A 15,237-nucleotide genomic window follows, 5' to 3' on the forward strand; every position below is an offset into this window, starting at 1 on the left:
TTCAAGAATGTTTATAATAGGGTAACCCACTGAGTCCAGGGAACATTGAAGATCTATGGTCAGTTGCTTATTCAGTGAAATGAACCTGTTTTCCCTGTTTGAAGCTGCCTTTGACACTGGTGGTATCTGTTCTAACAGAGGTTTTTTTACTGTGAAACAGCACAGCATCTCTGGTCTTGTGCCTCCCTGATTTCTCCAAGTACACTACTATAGTTGAGATAATGATACTTACACCTAACACTTTGCAGGTGATAACACCTACCGCATTGCTCCTGAAAAATGGAATGACGGCTTGGCTGCCTCCAGGATGTTGATTTTCTGCTTCCCTTTTGCAACCTAGTTCCCTTTGCCCGGGGGTCCAGTAGGTGTGCTCCCAACCTTTGTTTGATGCTGCTATGAATACCACTGTTTGAGTGTCATTGTCCAGTTACATAACTCTTGACATTGGAGTTGGATCCAACTATTGTTTGAGATCAGCTCTACTGATAACAGAAGGAAATAAACACAAAATCTTGAGGTATGGGGACAAAGTAACCTATTATCTGGGGCAGCAGAGACTGCAGATTCTGACAGAAACTTCAGTAGCAGCATTCTTGACATATTACATTTATATGACCTCTTTTAAAAATGTCCACTGGGCAGGAGACCAATCCTAGAACATCTTACTGATAAAATCAGGCAAGCAGATTAGCCTGTGACATCTTGTAGACAAAGTATCAGGTTACTTGTCTAGATTCAACTTAAATACTTGCCTTGGTAAGTCCAGTCAAGTTCACTGTAACTTGTTAGTTTAACATGAAAAGGGAAATGCAGTATGAAGTAACATTCTAGCATGGATGCAGTGCTTGTGCACAAAGCACCAAGGTAGCATAATTTAATGAGTGATGAAGATATTATACATGATTATTGTATGCCAAAGCTGTAAACACATATCAGTCAATAAAATATGCAAAACAAGTATGAAAAATATAATCTCAAACTATTCAAAAATACAAAGCAAAATAGACTTACACTGCATTAGAAAATATCTGCCAGTGGATAGTGACACCTGCTTATTAGTACTGAGGTATGAATACCAAGAATAAGAAAAACAATGCAAATACAGATAGTTCCCAGTTATCAGCAGGCTCAGTTATTGGCGATCCGGTTTTACGGCGCTTGTCTAGTGACAAAAATCAGCAATTTTCAGTGCTGAAAATTGCTGATTTCTGCTTATCTGCAGTTTTCGGCACTGAAAATCGCTGATTTCTGCTCATCGGCAATTTTTGGCGCTGAAAGTCACTTATTTCTGCTTATCGGTGCCAATAATTGGGTATTGGCACTGATACATACCTAACAGAGGCGCCGATAACTGAAAATCGGCGATTTTCGGTGCTTTTCGGTTATTGCCACGCCATCAGAATGGGGGGGGACACCCCCCCCCGGCTGATAACTGGGGACTGCCTGTAAGTGAATCAGTACAGAAAGGTAATCTACTGTAAGAGCTAAAATTGCCTCTTGTAAGCAGTGCAAAACAAAGTACAGTAAACCCCCTGTATTCGCGGACTCATGTATTCACGGATTTCTCTGTGGAACGTATCTACCCATTATTCACGGAAAATTCGCCCATTCGCGGTATTTGTCACTGAGAAATATTACTAATTATTGTATTTTTTTATAATTTTTCATGACTAAATGCACTTTTTGTAATAAAACTATTAAAATATTCAGTGTTTTTCTTGTGTTTAAACTATCAAAATAGGCAGTTCTAAGTGTTTTTAGAGGGGTTTTAAGTATTCGCAGATTTTAGCTGTTTACAGGGGCGGGGTGGTACACATCCCCTGCGAATGCGGGCAGTTTACTGTACACGTATTGTATAAAAAAATTCCAAAATTAGGTAACAAACATGAACAAACTTGTACCACTAACCAAGCTACCACTTGTTACCTGATTAATGTCAAGCACTAAATAAATTTACAGACACCAGAAAACTATCAATATCAAAAACTCAGTCCTTGAGCTCACATTAGAGTTACTGCTAACCTTTGAAAATGCTGAGTAAAGTGCGTCCTCAATGCCATTAATGGCTTGTTAGGGTGCCGTAAGCAGCGTTGATGGCGCTAACGGCAAGAATAGGCAACAATTTAACGGGGCTTATGGCGCTGTAACTTGATTCAACATCAAGTTATGGCGCCAAAACTCAAGTTACGGTGTTGTAAGCACCATTAAAGCGTGATAATGGCAAAAAATCGACTTATGGCGGAAATCAGCTAAGGGAAAAGGTAAGTTAAAAGGATGAAAATAGAAAAATTTGAAAAAGAAAATGCTTTAGATTAATAATCTTTTCCTTTTTTTTTTTTTATAGCTACCATGCATAAAGGAAAACAATATAGAATTCCTCTCAACTTTTAAGCTCTGAATTCAATTGAAGTGAAGATACATGGTCATACTACTGTGCCCCTCTGTTAGACTGCAGTGTCTCGGACACTCAGAGGCCATGAATGAGCTGTATATAATAAGTAATAGGTTTGTGGTAGAGGGAAAGATTCAGGTCAAAGGTAGTGTTTTAAGTCTTTGTTAAGGGCAGCAACCATGTCTTTCTGCCTTAAGCATAACAAATAATTGCAACAAGCGTCATCATCAGCGTACTGTGCCATCTTGTTGTCATGGCCAGCATTCATATTCTTAGTAACAACTACATGCAGTAAATCCTGAAATAATGCTGTGTGGATGCGAATGATTAAGTCATATAGTCTTAAAATCACTTAAGATTGATGAAAGAGATTTAGGACATAGCCTATAATGCACAAGTTTAAGGTTTTAACTATAAGATCTTTATAGTTAAATAGGTCTAGAGAACTTTAAAGTCAGAATGAATAGGTAGCAGCAGCAGTAGTAGTAGTAACAGTAATAGTATTATCTTTGGCTCATTTACTAACAGTTGATAAAAACTATTCCTACTTTTTCATTTAATGAACTGACGTCATTATACTGTAGATGTGAAAAATGATGTGTTTAATCAATTTAATCTACAGCAAGAACGAGAGAAAAATGAACAGATGAAGGAGCAAATGAAGCGAGGACTTGAAGAGGCCGAAATGGAGGATCATCACTGGTCTGCCCCCTTAGAGTTACAACATTGGTTGCAGTTAACTTATGAGCGTGAGCGAATTGCGTTTGAAAAAAAGCAGATTGCTGCCCGTGAACAATTTGCACAAGCCAGAGAAATGGTAAGTGATCAAACCTGAAGGCAGGAGTTTTTTTATATTGAGCTACTTATGTCAAGTCTTTCAAGTGCAATTGTTGAGGAAACAGGTTTTCAATAAAACAAGTATTCTTAACTATACAAAACACATCCAGGCACGCCAGTTTGAAATGTTATAAAGAATTATCCAGTTGCACTTGTCTGTCCAACTCACTGCATCCATGTTGCCATTACATTCATTCTTCTGTGCTATCCTTCATCTTAAGAGAGGGATAGGAAAGGAGAGAACCATTTAAAGTTGTTTAATGGGTTTGTATTAAAACTTGTTTTCTTGAAAAACCATTAATCATAAATAGTCTGAATCCCATTTTAGGAGGTAGGACAAAGCATATGAGCCCAAGATAAGAAAGATGTAGCTGCAAGAAGTCCGTTCCCCAAAAAATGGCGATGGAGTGGGCTAAATTTCTTAAATAATGAATACCTACATTAGAAATGGATTTGCCTGGAAGATAAACCCAAGAGCACAGTACTCTCACCAAGCACAAGAGGTATAACAGGAGGTATTCCAGGATGTATTTGTACTAGATCAAAATACAAGAATCATCGAAAAATGAAAATACTTAGCAGAGAAGAAGCAAAATACTAGGCAAAATACTGATAAGAGGAGAGGAAAAGTTGTGCTAACGGCCAAGCACAAGCAGGGGTAAAGCTGTGCTAACAGCTAAATACTCCTGGCAAAAGAAGAATCCTAAACTAGATTTTATGAACATGAAATTAATACAGAACCATTGAACTGAAAATCCAAGAAAGTTAAAATTAATACAGAACTATTGAACTGAAAATCCAAGAAAGTTAAAATTAATACAGAACCATTGAACTGAAAATCCTGGACTACACAGAAGTTCAGTCAACTTGCTGAAAGAGGGCCAAAGTGGACAGACCACAAATGCTCATGAATCAGAGGGGGTAGCAGACTACTTATAGTAATGCTGCTTCAATGCTAAGGCATTCAGATGCTGGCCGAAAGGTAACACAGAACATATAACTCGTGAAATACTAGGCATCACTAAATATAAGAATGTAAAAACAGAATAAAATAGTGAAGCTCACTAGAGGAGAAATAGTATGGCACCGCGGATCTTACAGAAACAGAATAAAATAGTGAAGCTCAATGGAGAAGAAATAGTATGGCATCATGGATCTTGTGGAATTGGCTAAGCATACATGGATCTTTTTTTTGCAGTGTTTAAAACTGGTGCACCTAGATGTATTCCACACAGTTAAAGGTGGTAATGATAAATGTTAGTCAATTCAAAATTAGACTTTGTAAATGAATTTCCTTACAGTGCGAGAAATTGAATCATCAGCGTCGAAGTTTGATGGGAGTTTTAGCATCTGTTCATGGAAAGATGGATAATGTGGACCAGTCTATCAGTAGAGCAAGGTAAGTGAAATGAATTTAATTTTGACTGATAAGGGAAGGGCTAGCTAGATGAATGTTGTATTGTACTATTACTTTGTTGGTCTTTTGGCCTTGTAATGACTGTTTGCTGCAGCTTCTCTGTCCTTTCATCTTAATGCCCATATTTCTAAATCATACATCATCACTGGTCTGATAACATTACTACAATAGATCTTGATTTTCAGTTTATTTGGTATTCTTTTGTCACACACTACCCATGTCACCTCCCTCCTTCCTGCAAGCTGCATTTTATCCTACTTTTAACCTCTGCTTTACACCCTCCCGCTTGGCTTCAAGTAGGTCCTAAATATATAAAATTCTCCACCTGTTTCAAATCCAGGTCTCATCTGTCTTGCATAAATAAACTATCCCCTCTCTGCTTGCTGGACACCACAACCTCAGTGTTACCCAGCCTCTTTTCCTTCGAAGTCTTATTTTAAAGACGGCATCAACTGTACCTTTCCCCCTATTGAACATACTGATTTTTAAAAATCTTCACAGTTGCTTGTAATCTCTCAGCAAGCACTTTCTAAAACCTGCAGCATTACGTTTTGATGGACAGATTCATCAATAATTGCCATGCTTCATAAGACCTTCATTCTGTTTAATCACATTTATCATCAGACTTTCTTCTCAGTCATTTGACATTACATTCTCTTCTCAGATTGCTCTCAACAATTCCAGTACAGTATCCATTTTTTCCCTCTCTATACTGATTACTTTGCACTTCCAATGGACCTGGTTTTTTGTCATTATATCTTTAACCTGAAATTTACCAGAATTATTGCTAATGCAAAACTTTAACATCTGCACAAAGTTAGTATTATTAGTATTAATTTTCTTATGGTCAAATTATTTATTAAGATTTCTCTGTCATTATAGTCAGGGTATTTTCCATATTTTATATTACCAGTGTTTAATTAGGTGTCTGACTATGACATTTCTGTTCTTTACCTTGTGCGTATAGTATTAAGTTCTAGCATCTTATTACACTCACATTTAAGTAAGTTGGAAAAAAATAAGTTGTTACTATGTAACAATTCAGCATTTACCCCCAGTATGCGTTATATTAATGTATTAAAATTATTCAAATTATGTTTTCTTATTCAGATGATTAAAAGCTGTGACTAAAAAGGCATACACCATAATGGAGTACTAAAAGAATTTAGATGATAATATTATCCACCATTATTTCTACTCTTACTTTGCCTTTCAATTTCCTCTTCTGATTGTATGAAGATGATGACTTGATGTGAAGATGTTAGGTGGTGAGGGTGAGCTCATTGCAGGCCTGAAGCCACTACATGGTCTAAGGTCATGATTCTAGAATGCTCATAGTATTTTGTTTACTTCAGCCTTATCTTGAGTACCTGTAAGGTTGATGTTTGTCAGATAAATATACATGTTATGTTTCTTTTTTCTTCTCCTACTTAACTATCTTGTATCTTTCAGTATTTTCTTGTGACATTTATTTACAGTTTGGTTTGTTTTCACTTGCACAAGAAATTTATATATAACAGGAGCTTGTATTTTCAGAATTTTAACTTTCTTGGTTGAGCTCTTTACCAGTTTGGATTTATGTCAAAACAAGTGGATAATCAGTTACTGTACTCATAATTTTAAATTTTATGTTGGGAGGGTGCAATATATCAAGCTTATTCCAAATAGTAGCCCAAAAAATAAAAGATTCATAATTTTTTAAAACTTGGACAAGTTGTCCTCTATTTAGCCATCAAGATTTAGATGTAGATTATCTACTGCTTTTGTTATTGCTTTCAGGACAATTCTTGAAGAAGTTACACAGGAGTTAAGTGAGAAGAATCAGCGCTGGAAACATATTGAAATATTAGCTGGCTGTAGCATCACAACAAATGCTGGACTACACACTCTGGAGCTGATGCTTCGCCCACAGCTGAATGGTCGTCCTCACTCTACCTATGCTCCTAGTATAGGTAGGAAATTGAGCATGTCTAAATCTACTCCACCACCACCTTGATGTGTATTGTTTAATGTTTTTCCATACTTACTGTATAAGGGCTTCCAAGTACATAGGAACCATCCAATGAATGACTACATTCCACTTATCATGATAAATATATAAGTGTAGCAGCCATAACAGTTTGTGTATATAAAACATTGATTCACTTTTTGTTTTAAAATATTTTCATTTATAGTTTTTCCAAAGAAAATTATGAAAGTTGCTATTTACACTTAAAGATGGTCATACATTGTAAAGGCAAAGAAAATATTTATTAATATACATAGCTGGGTAAATTATTATGTATTTTAACTTAGAAAAGACAGTCAATTTTTCTTTATTCTAATTACAAAGGTCAACTGATTTGCATGTTATAATGTGTAGAATTAGGGCATTCATTAATACAAAAAATAACACTAGAAATCAGTGTTTTGTGTGGAAGCTTTCCTGGCACATTTATAGTGATTTTGGATATTCCAAAGAATGTGTATACATTCAAGTCCAATAGTCCAGTATGTGATAGACTGGGATGCTTGCTAATTTTGTAGATTTCAAAAGTAGTTCAGCATATGAAAACACCAGCCAAGGTTTTTAGGGGTGGCACAATACATTCAGTAACGTTATTTTTATAGTTAATAGTAGTAGATTAACAAATCAGAGAGTTACATTTTCAGACTCACATGCAGTACCCAAAGAATTTATTAATATAAGAGAAGTGAAAATTTGAGCAAGGTAAAATGGGACAATTTGGGAAGAATCATGGGAGAATAACAAAGTAGTGCAGCTTTGGGGTGAAGGATTCTTTGAAAAACCTTCAGTTCTTTATACAGCTTCAACCCTATTGGAAAAGCAGGAAGTTGGCCCCATGTCGGGCTGCATATTAAAAAATCATTGGCAACTACAAACTACTGAAGTTCCAATGATTCACCTATAGAATTGGTGAAATAATTCCACAATTTGGTTACAGCAAGAATACAACTTATGGAAAACCGTGTGTTTAATCACACACAAGAAAAGGTACGAGTAAGTTAACTTCATGGATATCATAAATAGTGAATCAGTTGAATAACAGTTCCAGAGATTAATTAATATTGAGATCAGGGATAATAAATTCAGTAGAACTTAGAGTTAAGGTGCACATCAGCTGGTGGAGACTAAATTGGGGAACAATATTTAAAAATGTGGAAGAATGCAAGTATTGAGATCAAGGCATGTGTATCCAAAAATCTTAGAAGGGTTTCTGTGTATAGTGATTTTTGTGCAGTTGAAAAAAATATAAGTTGGATGTGTCTCCCTAAAGTGAATCTGCTGGCAAAAGCGACACGGAATTTTAAATGAGATGCGGGTAATTAAAGAAAAAGAGGTGGTTAGGGAAATCCAATGTCAAGGCTTTTTAACAGTTGTACTTGTGAGTTTTGTTAATTTTAGCAAAATCTCACGGCATTAATTTTAGACAAATCATTAAGAGATTAAGCAATAATAGGTCGACTCTTAGCAGGTGGGATTGATACAGAGAGAGAAGCTTCATCTTCCTATGCATTAAGTTTGTTTTCAAGGCCAAATCACTTAATTTATGTATGTGATATACTGTAGAATGTAAGGGGGCTGAGAACAGTACTTTGAGAACGCCAGAGATTACATTCATAGGCACTGTAGTGGCCTTCAGCAACTACTCTTTGCAGTGTGTATGTTAAAAATTAAATAACACTGAGAAATGGTCCACCAACCCCTATCTAATTGTGAAAGCAAGAGTCTTATTAACAGTCAAATGCAGCAGTAAAGTCAAGACCAGATGACCTGGTTCTGGTTTCAAAATCAAAGGAAGAGCGTTCAGAAAAGTTTTAAAGATGGAGAAAGGCTATTCACATAAGCAAAACCAAGGATAAGGTGATTGGGAAGGAATCAAGGAACGTTCAGTGAGAAAGTGGGTTAGTGGAGTCCACAAGTGAGGTGGAAGGATGAATGCCACTGTGTATTGAATGAAATAGATGGTGTTGCAGGAAATGTTCTGGATTATGAAACATGAAACTATTATGGAATGTTGTGTCTCCGACATTTATAAAAAGAGCTAATGAAGAAGAAATGAAAGGAAGAATCATTGACCAGTGTACTTGCAATACCAAATTATAAAATGGTAGAGGATTATTTCTGCTCCCACACTAACAATGTGGATTTTGAGTTGAGAACTGAGATGGGAGTGAAAAAACAGAGCAGCAACAGCCTAATAAAAGAAATAGAGATTACTGGTTTACTAGAAGCAACAGAATTGATGGTGCATGTTGGACATACTCTATTCAACAGAGACATGAACTTTAAAAAAAAATAAGTTGGAGCATAAAGGAAAAAAGAAAATGTGGGCGTGCGATAGGAAAATTGTTTGTTTCACAAATGGCAGTGCAATTGATAGAGAAATTTAGAGGATGCATGGTTATGAAGTTTCAAAGTTTGACGTTGTTTGGGCGAGTGATAAGTTGGAAAAGAGAAGCTATTCAGAGAAGGTGTAGGTTTGAAAGTGTCAGGCAGCTGGCAATGGGGTAGGGTCCGAAATTGGTTGTCAGTGATGTTTAGATCAGATGGGAGTTCCAGCATAAGGTGAGCAAAATAGTAGAGAGTGGAAAGACCTGATCAGGCATCTGAACTCTGTTAAGGGAAGAAGCATTGCTAAGTTTAGAGGCACTCTGTGTAGCTTTTATACTAAATATTGTTTCAGACCTTTATCATACTTTGGCTCCCTGTTATGTATATTTGTGTAATTTTGTGAAAGTTATGAAAGTAAAATTTGAAGTAATTAATAGAAGCTTATGAGATAAACAATAAACAGTATAAGAAAGCACAGCAAAATATTTGCAAAGCAGGAGGAAAACAGCAGCACAGCAGTATAAACAACGTATTATTGGTAATAAACATGCAAACAGATAACACATGAATAGTTCTAAACAGATGTATCATGGGTATATTAGGAGCATGATGTAGGATTTGGCAGTGGTTTAAAGCATTCAGTGTAGAACATTTTCACCTTTTCCTTTTTCAGTGAAGAAAATTTGTTTAGTTTAGAACATTTTCTGTAAAGCTTGAGGCTTATTTTTGTCTTAGTTGATTACTTAAGGATAATTTCATTATCAGTAGTAAGATGTTTTGTTATTGAAGTGTAAATTACTTTTCTATATTTTTATAGAGCTTTTGTTTTTATAATATTAGTTTTCATTTTAATTTTTCTGTTGCAGCAATATTCATGGTATTTTTATTATTGCAGTATGATTTTTTCAGCTTTTGTTGCATATTTTGTGTGTTGTATTCTCAGTTATTCCAGGAAGGGTTTTTCTATGATGGCCAGTGCTGTATGGTTTTTATTTTTGACAGATGACAAACTGGTGTTAAGGCTTTTTATATCCATGGCAGGGCTTATATAGTATGTTGGTTTTGTGGTAGCAATTTAGTGAGCAACTTTTCATTGGCCCATTTAATAAATTGTCCCCCTTCTCCAGACTTTTTTTTCACCCAATAAAGATTTTAATTTGGCCAGCAAGGATTTCAAATATGTTTTTTGGAAAATTTTAGGACCCCTCGGATTTTGAACTAAAACATGACGTTAGACATACAGTGAACTTTCTTGGCTTACTTTGAAATGATACTTTATGGAATGTAGTCTTTGTCGTTGGATTGGGTTTAGTGTATCTAAAAAAATTTTTAATGCTATTGTATGTATATTTCAACTTGTTTTTGGCTAATGCTTACCTGTAGTTTCTAAACTGTCACAAGTTATTCCAGTCTATATGAAATGCAGTACTGTACTTGTACTAATATGTTTGTGGTTTTTCAGATAATGTTTTCTTTATGTGGTGTCATTGCTCTAATTTAATTTTTTTACCGACATTTGTTATTAACCTAATTTAAAAGGAGAGATATTAGTATACATAATTTCCCATGTTTGTTTTTTAATCTGTGTATGTGTGTAATTGTGGGGTGGTAGTGGTAAACAAAATGTATACATAAATACAAGTACATTAGCTTTTTTGTAGTTACTTGAGGAATAGTCTTATTTTATTTCATAACAAACCTATTACCTTTATGTGTAAGATGCTCTTTTGTGTGCTGTAGTGCAGGCACTTAGAGTCCTCTTGAGAAATAAATGGCAGTTGTAATAAAGGCAGTCCTTGGGTTACGGGTGCTCCAACTTAGGCGTTCCGAACTTACAACTCTTTTTCAAATATATTTATAAAAAAATTGGTTCCGGGTTACAGCTGATGTTCCGGATTACAGTGCCGTAACTACAATTATGGTGCTGTAAGCGCATCAGTTGAATTCTCGGCGGCATAGCTGCGCTATGTGAGGTGAGATAACCGGTTTAAGAGCCCGTAGCCACGGGAGGGTTCACTGAGTGGTCCCTCCTAATGAATTAGGAGGGAAAGCAGTTTTATTACCAGGGCAAAGCTTAAAAACCTGTTTCTTTCCCCAGGCTTACATAAGTCTCTCTCTCTCTCTCTCTCTCTCTTTCTCTCTCTCTCTCTCTTTCTCTCTCTCTCTCATTTTTATAAATTTTTATTACGATGTTCCGGGTTACAGCGTGTTCTGACTTACAACATGCCTCTGGAATGGAACCCCTGCCGTAACCTGGGGACTGCCTCAGTATTATGCATGCATGGTAGGATCTCAGGGTCTTTTACACTGGAAACAGTCTTCTTCTTTGTGTGTTTGAACTTTAGTTCACTGTGCTCTTTCTTAACACTAGTCATTAATTTCCTGTGTTGTCAGTGTACAGTACAGTATTTTATTTATGTGATGAGTGTTTTCAGTGAATATCCCTCGATTCTCTGTAGCAGAAGTGGATCTAATATTTGGTTTTGACTTTAGACATAACGGGATGTAATGGCTGAAGCCGATGTTAGTTTGTTGAATACTTATGTAAGTACTGTGTACCCTTTCTTTTATTCAGAGAGAGTGACTAATGCTGTCAAGCTTCTATTATAATATCAGGTTTGCTTTTTCACACATCCGGCATACTCCAGTAAATGTTCATTTGGATGTTGTTTAGCTAGTTAAGAAAAGATAGGCAAGTTAGCATTTTCTTGAAATTTAGCTTTTGCTAAGTTCCATGGTAACTTAAATTTTATTTTTATTGTAGAACTAGCTTGCCTAATTAGGAATAGGGTTGCATTAAGTTTTCCTCGTCATCTACTTTTCCATGTATGTATTCAGCTACTCATTACTTTTGTGCTTGAAATGATTAAAGTTTTTTGTGTGCCTTGTTCTTTTACTCATTTCTGTTTAAAGACTGATGAACATGTTCGGTTTTGGTACTTCACAAAGTATTGCATCTTTTATACTTTTCACCTGTCAAGTACATGGCTGTGGTTTTCTTGTCATTTGAAGTTATACAGTACTTGTGTTTTGTTGCATAATGCATTGAGTTATTTTTTTTATCTTGTTTTGCTTTACTTAAAGATGCTGCCATTCTGTAATGGTATTTTGGTTAGGTGCCCTCAGTAACTACCTAATATTAATTTTCATAATGTTAAAAACTCTCAGTCTGTCTAGTATATAGCTGGTTTGCAGGGATTAGTTAATAGATCGTATGCTTTTAGGTACAGCATTATCTGGTAATTCTTGTAATATCTTCATACTGAGTGTAGAAAACAAATGACCCAGACTGTAAAGCAGTTGTGAAGCTGAGGTGTGCATACAGTGCTTTATCTTTCAGTTTACCTACAGGTAGTAGTACTCAGAGAGCTTATACTGATATGTTAGTTTCCTCATCTATATCATCCTCTTACATGCATAAGTTATTTGTGCGATGAAAAATAATTTTTCTATGATATATTACCTTGAATCCTATGAAACTACCCTGGTGTCTCACTTATGAGCTAGAACTCCTTCAATGCTATACAGAAAGGTTATTCATTCTTTGGATATGTGTCAGTCAAGTTGTCGGGTTTTGGCCCAATGCGTTCTATCACCACTCTTTTCCTTCGGCTGCCAGGCTTTGCTCAGTACCTCTCCCATTCATACTGCAGCCAGGCTAACCATGGTGCCTCTCCAGGCTCTCCTGCAGCTACTCCAATTCCGAATTCTGCTCATGGAGAGCAAAGGTGATCCATTTCCCATGACAATTAGGCAAAGATTTTGTGTGGAGCCACTTACAGAGCTGGACTTAGTCGATTTAGGTCCAGTTTAAGGACATCTTGTCACCTTTATCTCTTCTTCAAAGGCAAGCCCCGTAACCAAAGCACCTTCAATATTCTTTTACAGCTGTGCTGCAATAAGGAAGGCTCCACAGGGTCCTATGATCAGAATCACTACTGTCTTAATACTGTCCCCACTCCTGCTCAATTGAGAAAGTCTACAGACGCTCCCTGAGTTACAGTGGGGTTAAGTTATGATAGAACCTATCCAAAGGCAAAATTTTCTTAAGTCAAAATTGCTTTTTAATTCACATATCCTGATAAACATTGTAGCCTAGGCTACTTTAAACACTGGCATTAAATATTGCTTAGGCAAATGTTTTTCATAATCAGAACAACTTTTCCATAAACATTTTTGTATCTTCATGATTAGCACTTGCTGCTTCACTACTTAACTTCTCAATATGAAAATTATGATGGCTTTTAAAGCATTGGAACCATTGATGACATGCCGTAAATTGCTATGTATATGCAGGATTGTCAGCAAGCTCTAAGGATTTCAAAAAGAGATCTTGCCATGGCCTAGATTGTCAGTATCAGATCTTCTATCTGTGTAACAAGTAATTTCTCCACCCAATCTCATTGATCATTTCGGGCCTTTTCTTTGTGATGACTGGATTTTAATGATGTCGAAGATTTTATCAAATATGGCATCACTACCAAATTTGATGTCAAATAAGATAGATTCATTTAGGAATGAACTACGAGCTAAATACCATTACAGGACTGGTCAAGAATAAATAAGTGATTGACACACACCTGGTTAACTTTATTGTGTCTGATGCAGCAGAAGTAGTTGTCAATCTCAGCTATGGAGGTTATAAGTCTGCTCTTAGCCAGTACTTGAGCTGTAAAAACTCCACCTTAGTTATTGTCAATCTCAGCTATGGAGGTTATAAGTCTGCTCTTAGCCAGTACTTGAGCTGCAAAAACTCCACCTTGTTTCTATAGTGGATCTGAGGTGGTCATGTCAGCTTTTGAGGAGGTTCCTTGGGAGTTCGTAAGTTCCCACCAAAGATAAAACAATTCATTGGTCATGAGTAGCTTTATGAGGCCTCTATACAGGGTCTCTGCCCAAGCTTCTGTGTCTCTTGCTAGTGGCAGTCTTTCATGTGACTTCTGCTACTTCTTGAGGAGAAAGTGAAGTGCACCTTCTGGAATAAAATAGTTCATATCAAAAATTGAAATTAACATACAACAGATTTAGCTGCAAAGAATTAACAACTAGCCGTATCAAGCCACTTTGCCCTTTGCCTTTCTGCCACTCTTGTACCTTGCCAATAGTTGGGGGCCTTTTTCTGTGCTATGTCAAAGCAATTTATCAGTGTCTGGAAAAGTAATCAGAAGTGTTATGTTCTGGCTCATACAGGTATTCAAGAGGTCCAGTGATAACGATGATGGGGAAGCAGTACAAAATATGATGTTTGTCCTTGAGACAAAAACTCCAACTATTTTCTTTTTCTTAATGATGATACAGCTTTCTTGTTGGTCGCAAGTTCGAATCTCCGACCGGCCAGCGAAGAACAAGAGGAATTTGTTTCTGGTGATAGAAATTCATTTCTCACTATAATGTGGTTCGGATTCCACAATAAGCTGTAGGTCCTGTTGCTAGGTAACCAATTGGTTCTTAGCCACGTAAAAATAAAATCTAATCCTTCGGGCCAGCCCTAGGAGAGCTGTTAATCAGCTCAATGGTCTGGTTAAACTAAGATATACTTTATTCTTCTTGGCATGCATGTAGAGCCAAGCAAAATTTAGAAGTTTTCATTATAGATATACAAGTGACTCAGACCTATGGTAGCAGCCTAGCAGATGGCCTCTGCTTTGGAAGGGGTTCCTGACTGTAATTTCTTCATCTTTATCACTGTAACTTCTGATATAGACAGTCTTAAGTCAATTGCCTGTAAGTTACTGCTTATTGGATCAGTTACATTGGCATATCGGGGTTTATATCTCGGAGCACAGCTTCCTGGATGCTTCTGAAAGAGACAGGTTCTGATACTTTAAGTCAGTCCCAGCTAGCTTTCAGCTGGAGATTATAAGTTTCAATTAGCAAGTTTTTTTTTCACCTAGATTTTTTCCCACTTAGATTTAGGTAGGACCTACTTATGAGTACAGTACTTGTAATGTAATGAGCAGTGGGGCTGTTATGAATCTTTAGAAAAAATGTTCTTTCAGACTCATTACTTACAATGCAAGTTTTCCCATTTCCATTCCTCCCATCTTTCTTAAATACTTATTGTGGATCAGTCAATGTGGGGAATGAGTCTATAAATGCATGAGACCCTGGGAGCTACCCAAGCCCAGTAATACTGGTGAACTGTTGTTGTCTTTCTTTTAAGATGGACTAAAGCATCTGGGCAATTTGAGCAACATAAAAGGCTAGCAATAGGTAATGAGTTTGCAGAAAAAAATAAATGTTTTCAAAGAAATA

General features: G+C 36.4%; 1 protein-coding gene across 20 annotated transcripts in view; it reads left to right on the forward strand.

Annotated features, from left to right (window-relative positions):
• The window catches only part of Stim (stromal interaction molecule), a 240,478-nt gene that overhangs the window by 173,396 nt on the left and 51,845 nt on the right, over positions 1–15,237 (forward strand). For all 20 annotated transcript variants that reach the window (XM_067132347.1, XM_067132343.1, XM_067132346.1 and 17 more), the window contains 3 exons: positions 3,015–3,209; positions 4,531–4,628; positions 6,426–6,598. In XM_067132347.1, coding sequence (XP_066988448.1) covers positions 3,015–3,209; positions 4,531–4,628; positions 6,426–6,598 — 466 coding nt within the window. The remainder of the gene's footprint in view (positions 1–3,014; positions 3,210–4,530; positions 4,629–6,425; positions 6,599–15,237) is intronic.

The sequence above is a fragment of the Macrobrachium rosenbergii genome, chromosome 31, assembly GCF_040412425.1.
Source record: "Macrobrachium rosenbergii isolate ZJJX-2024 chromosome 31, ASM4041242v1, whole genome shotgun sequence".
NCBI classification, from domain to species: Eukaryota; Metazoa; Arthropoda; class Malacostraca; order Decapoda; family Palaemonidae; genus Macrobrachium; species Macrobrachium rosenbergii.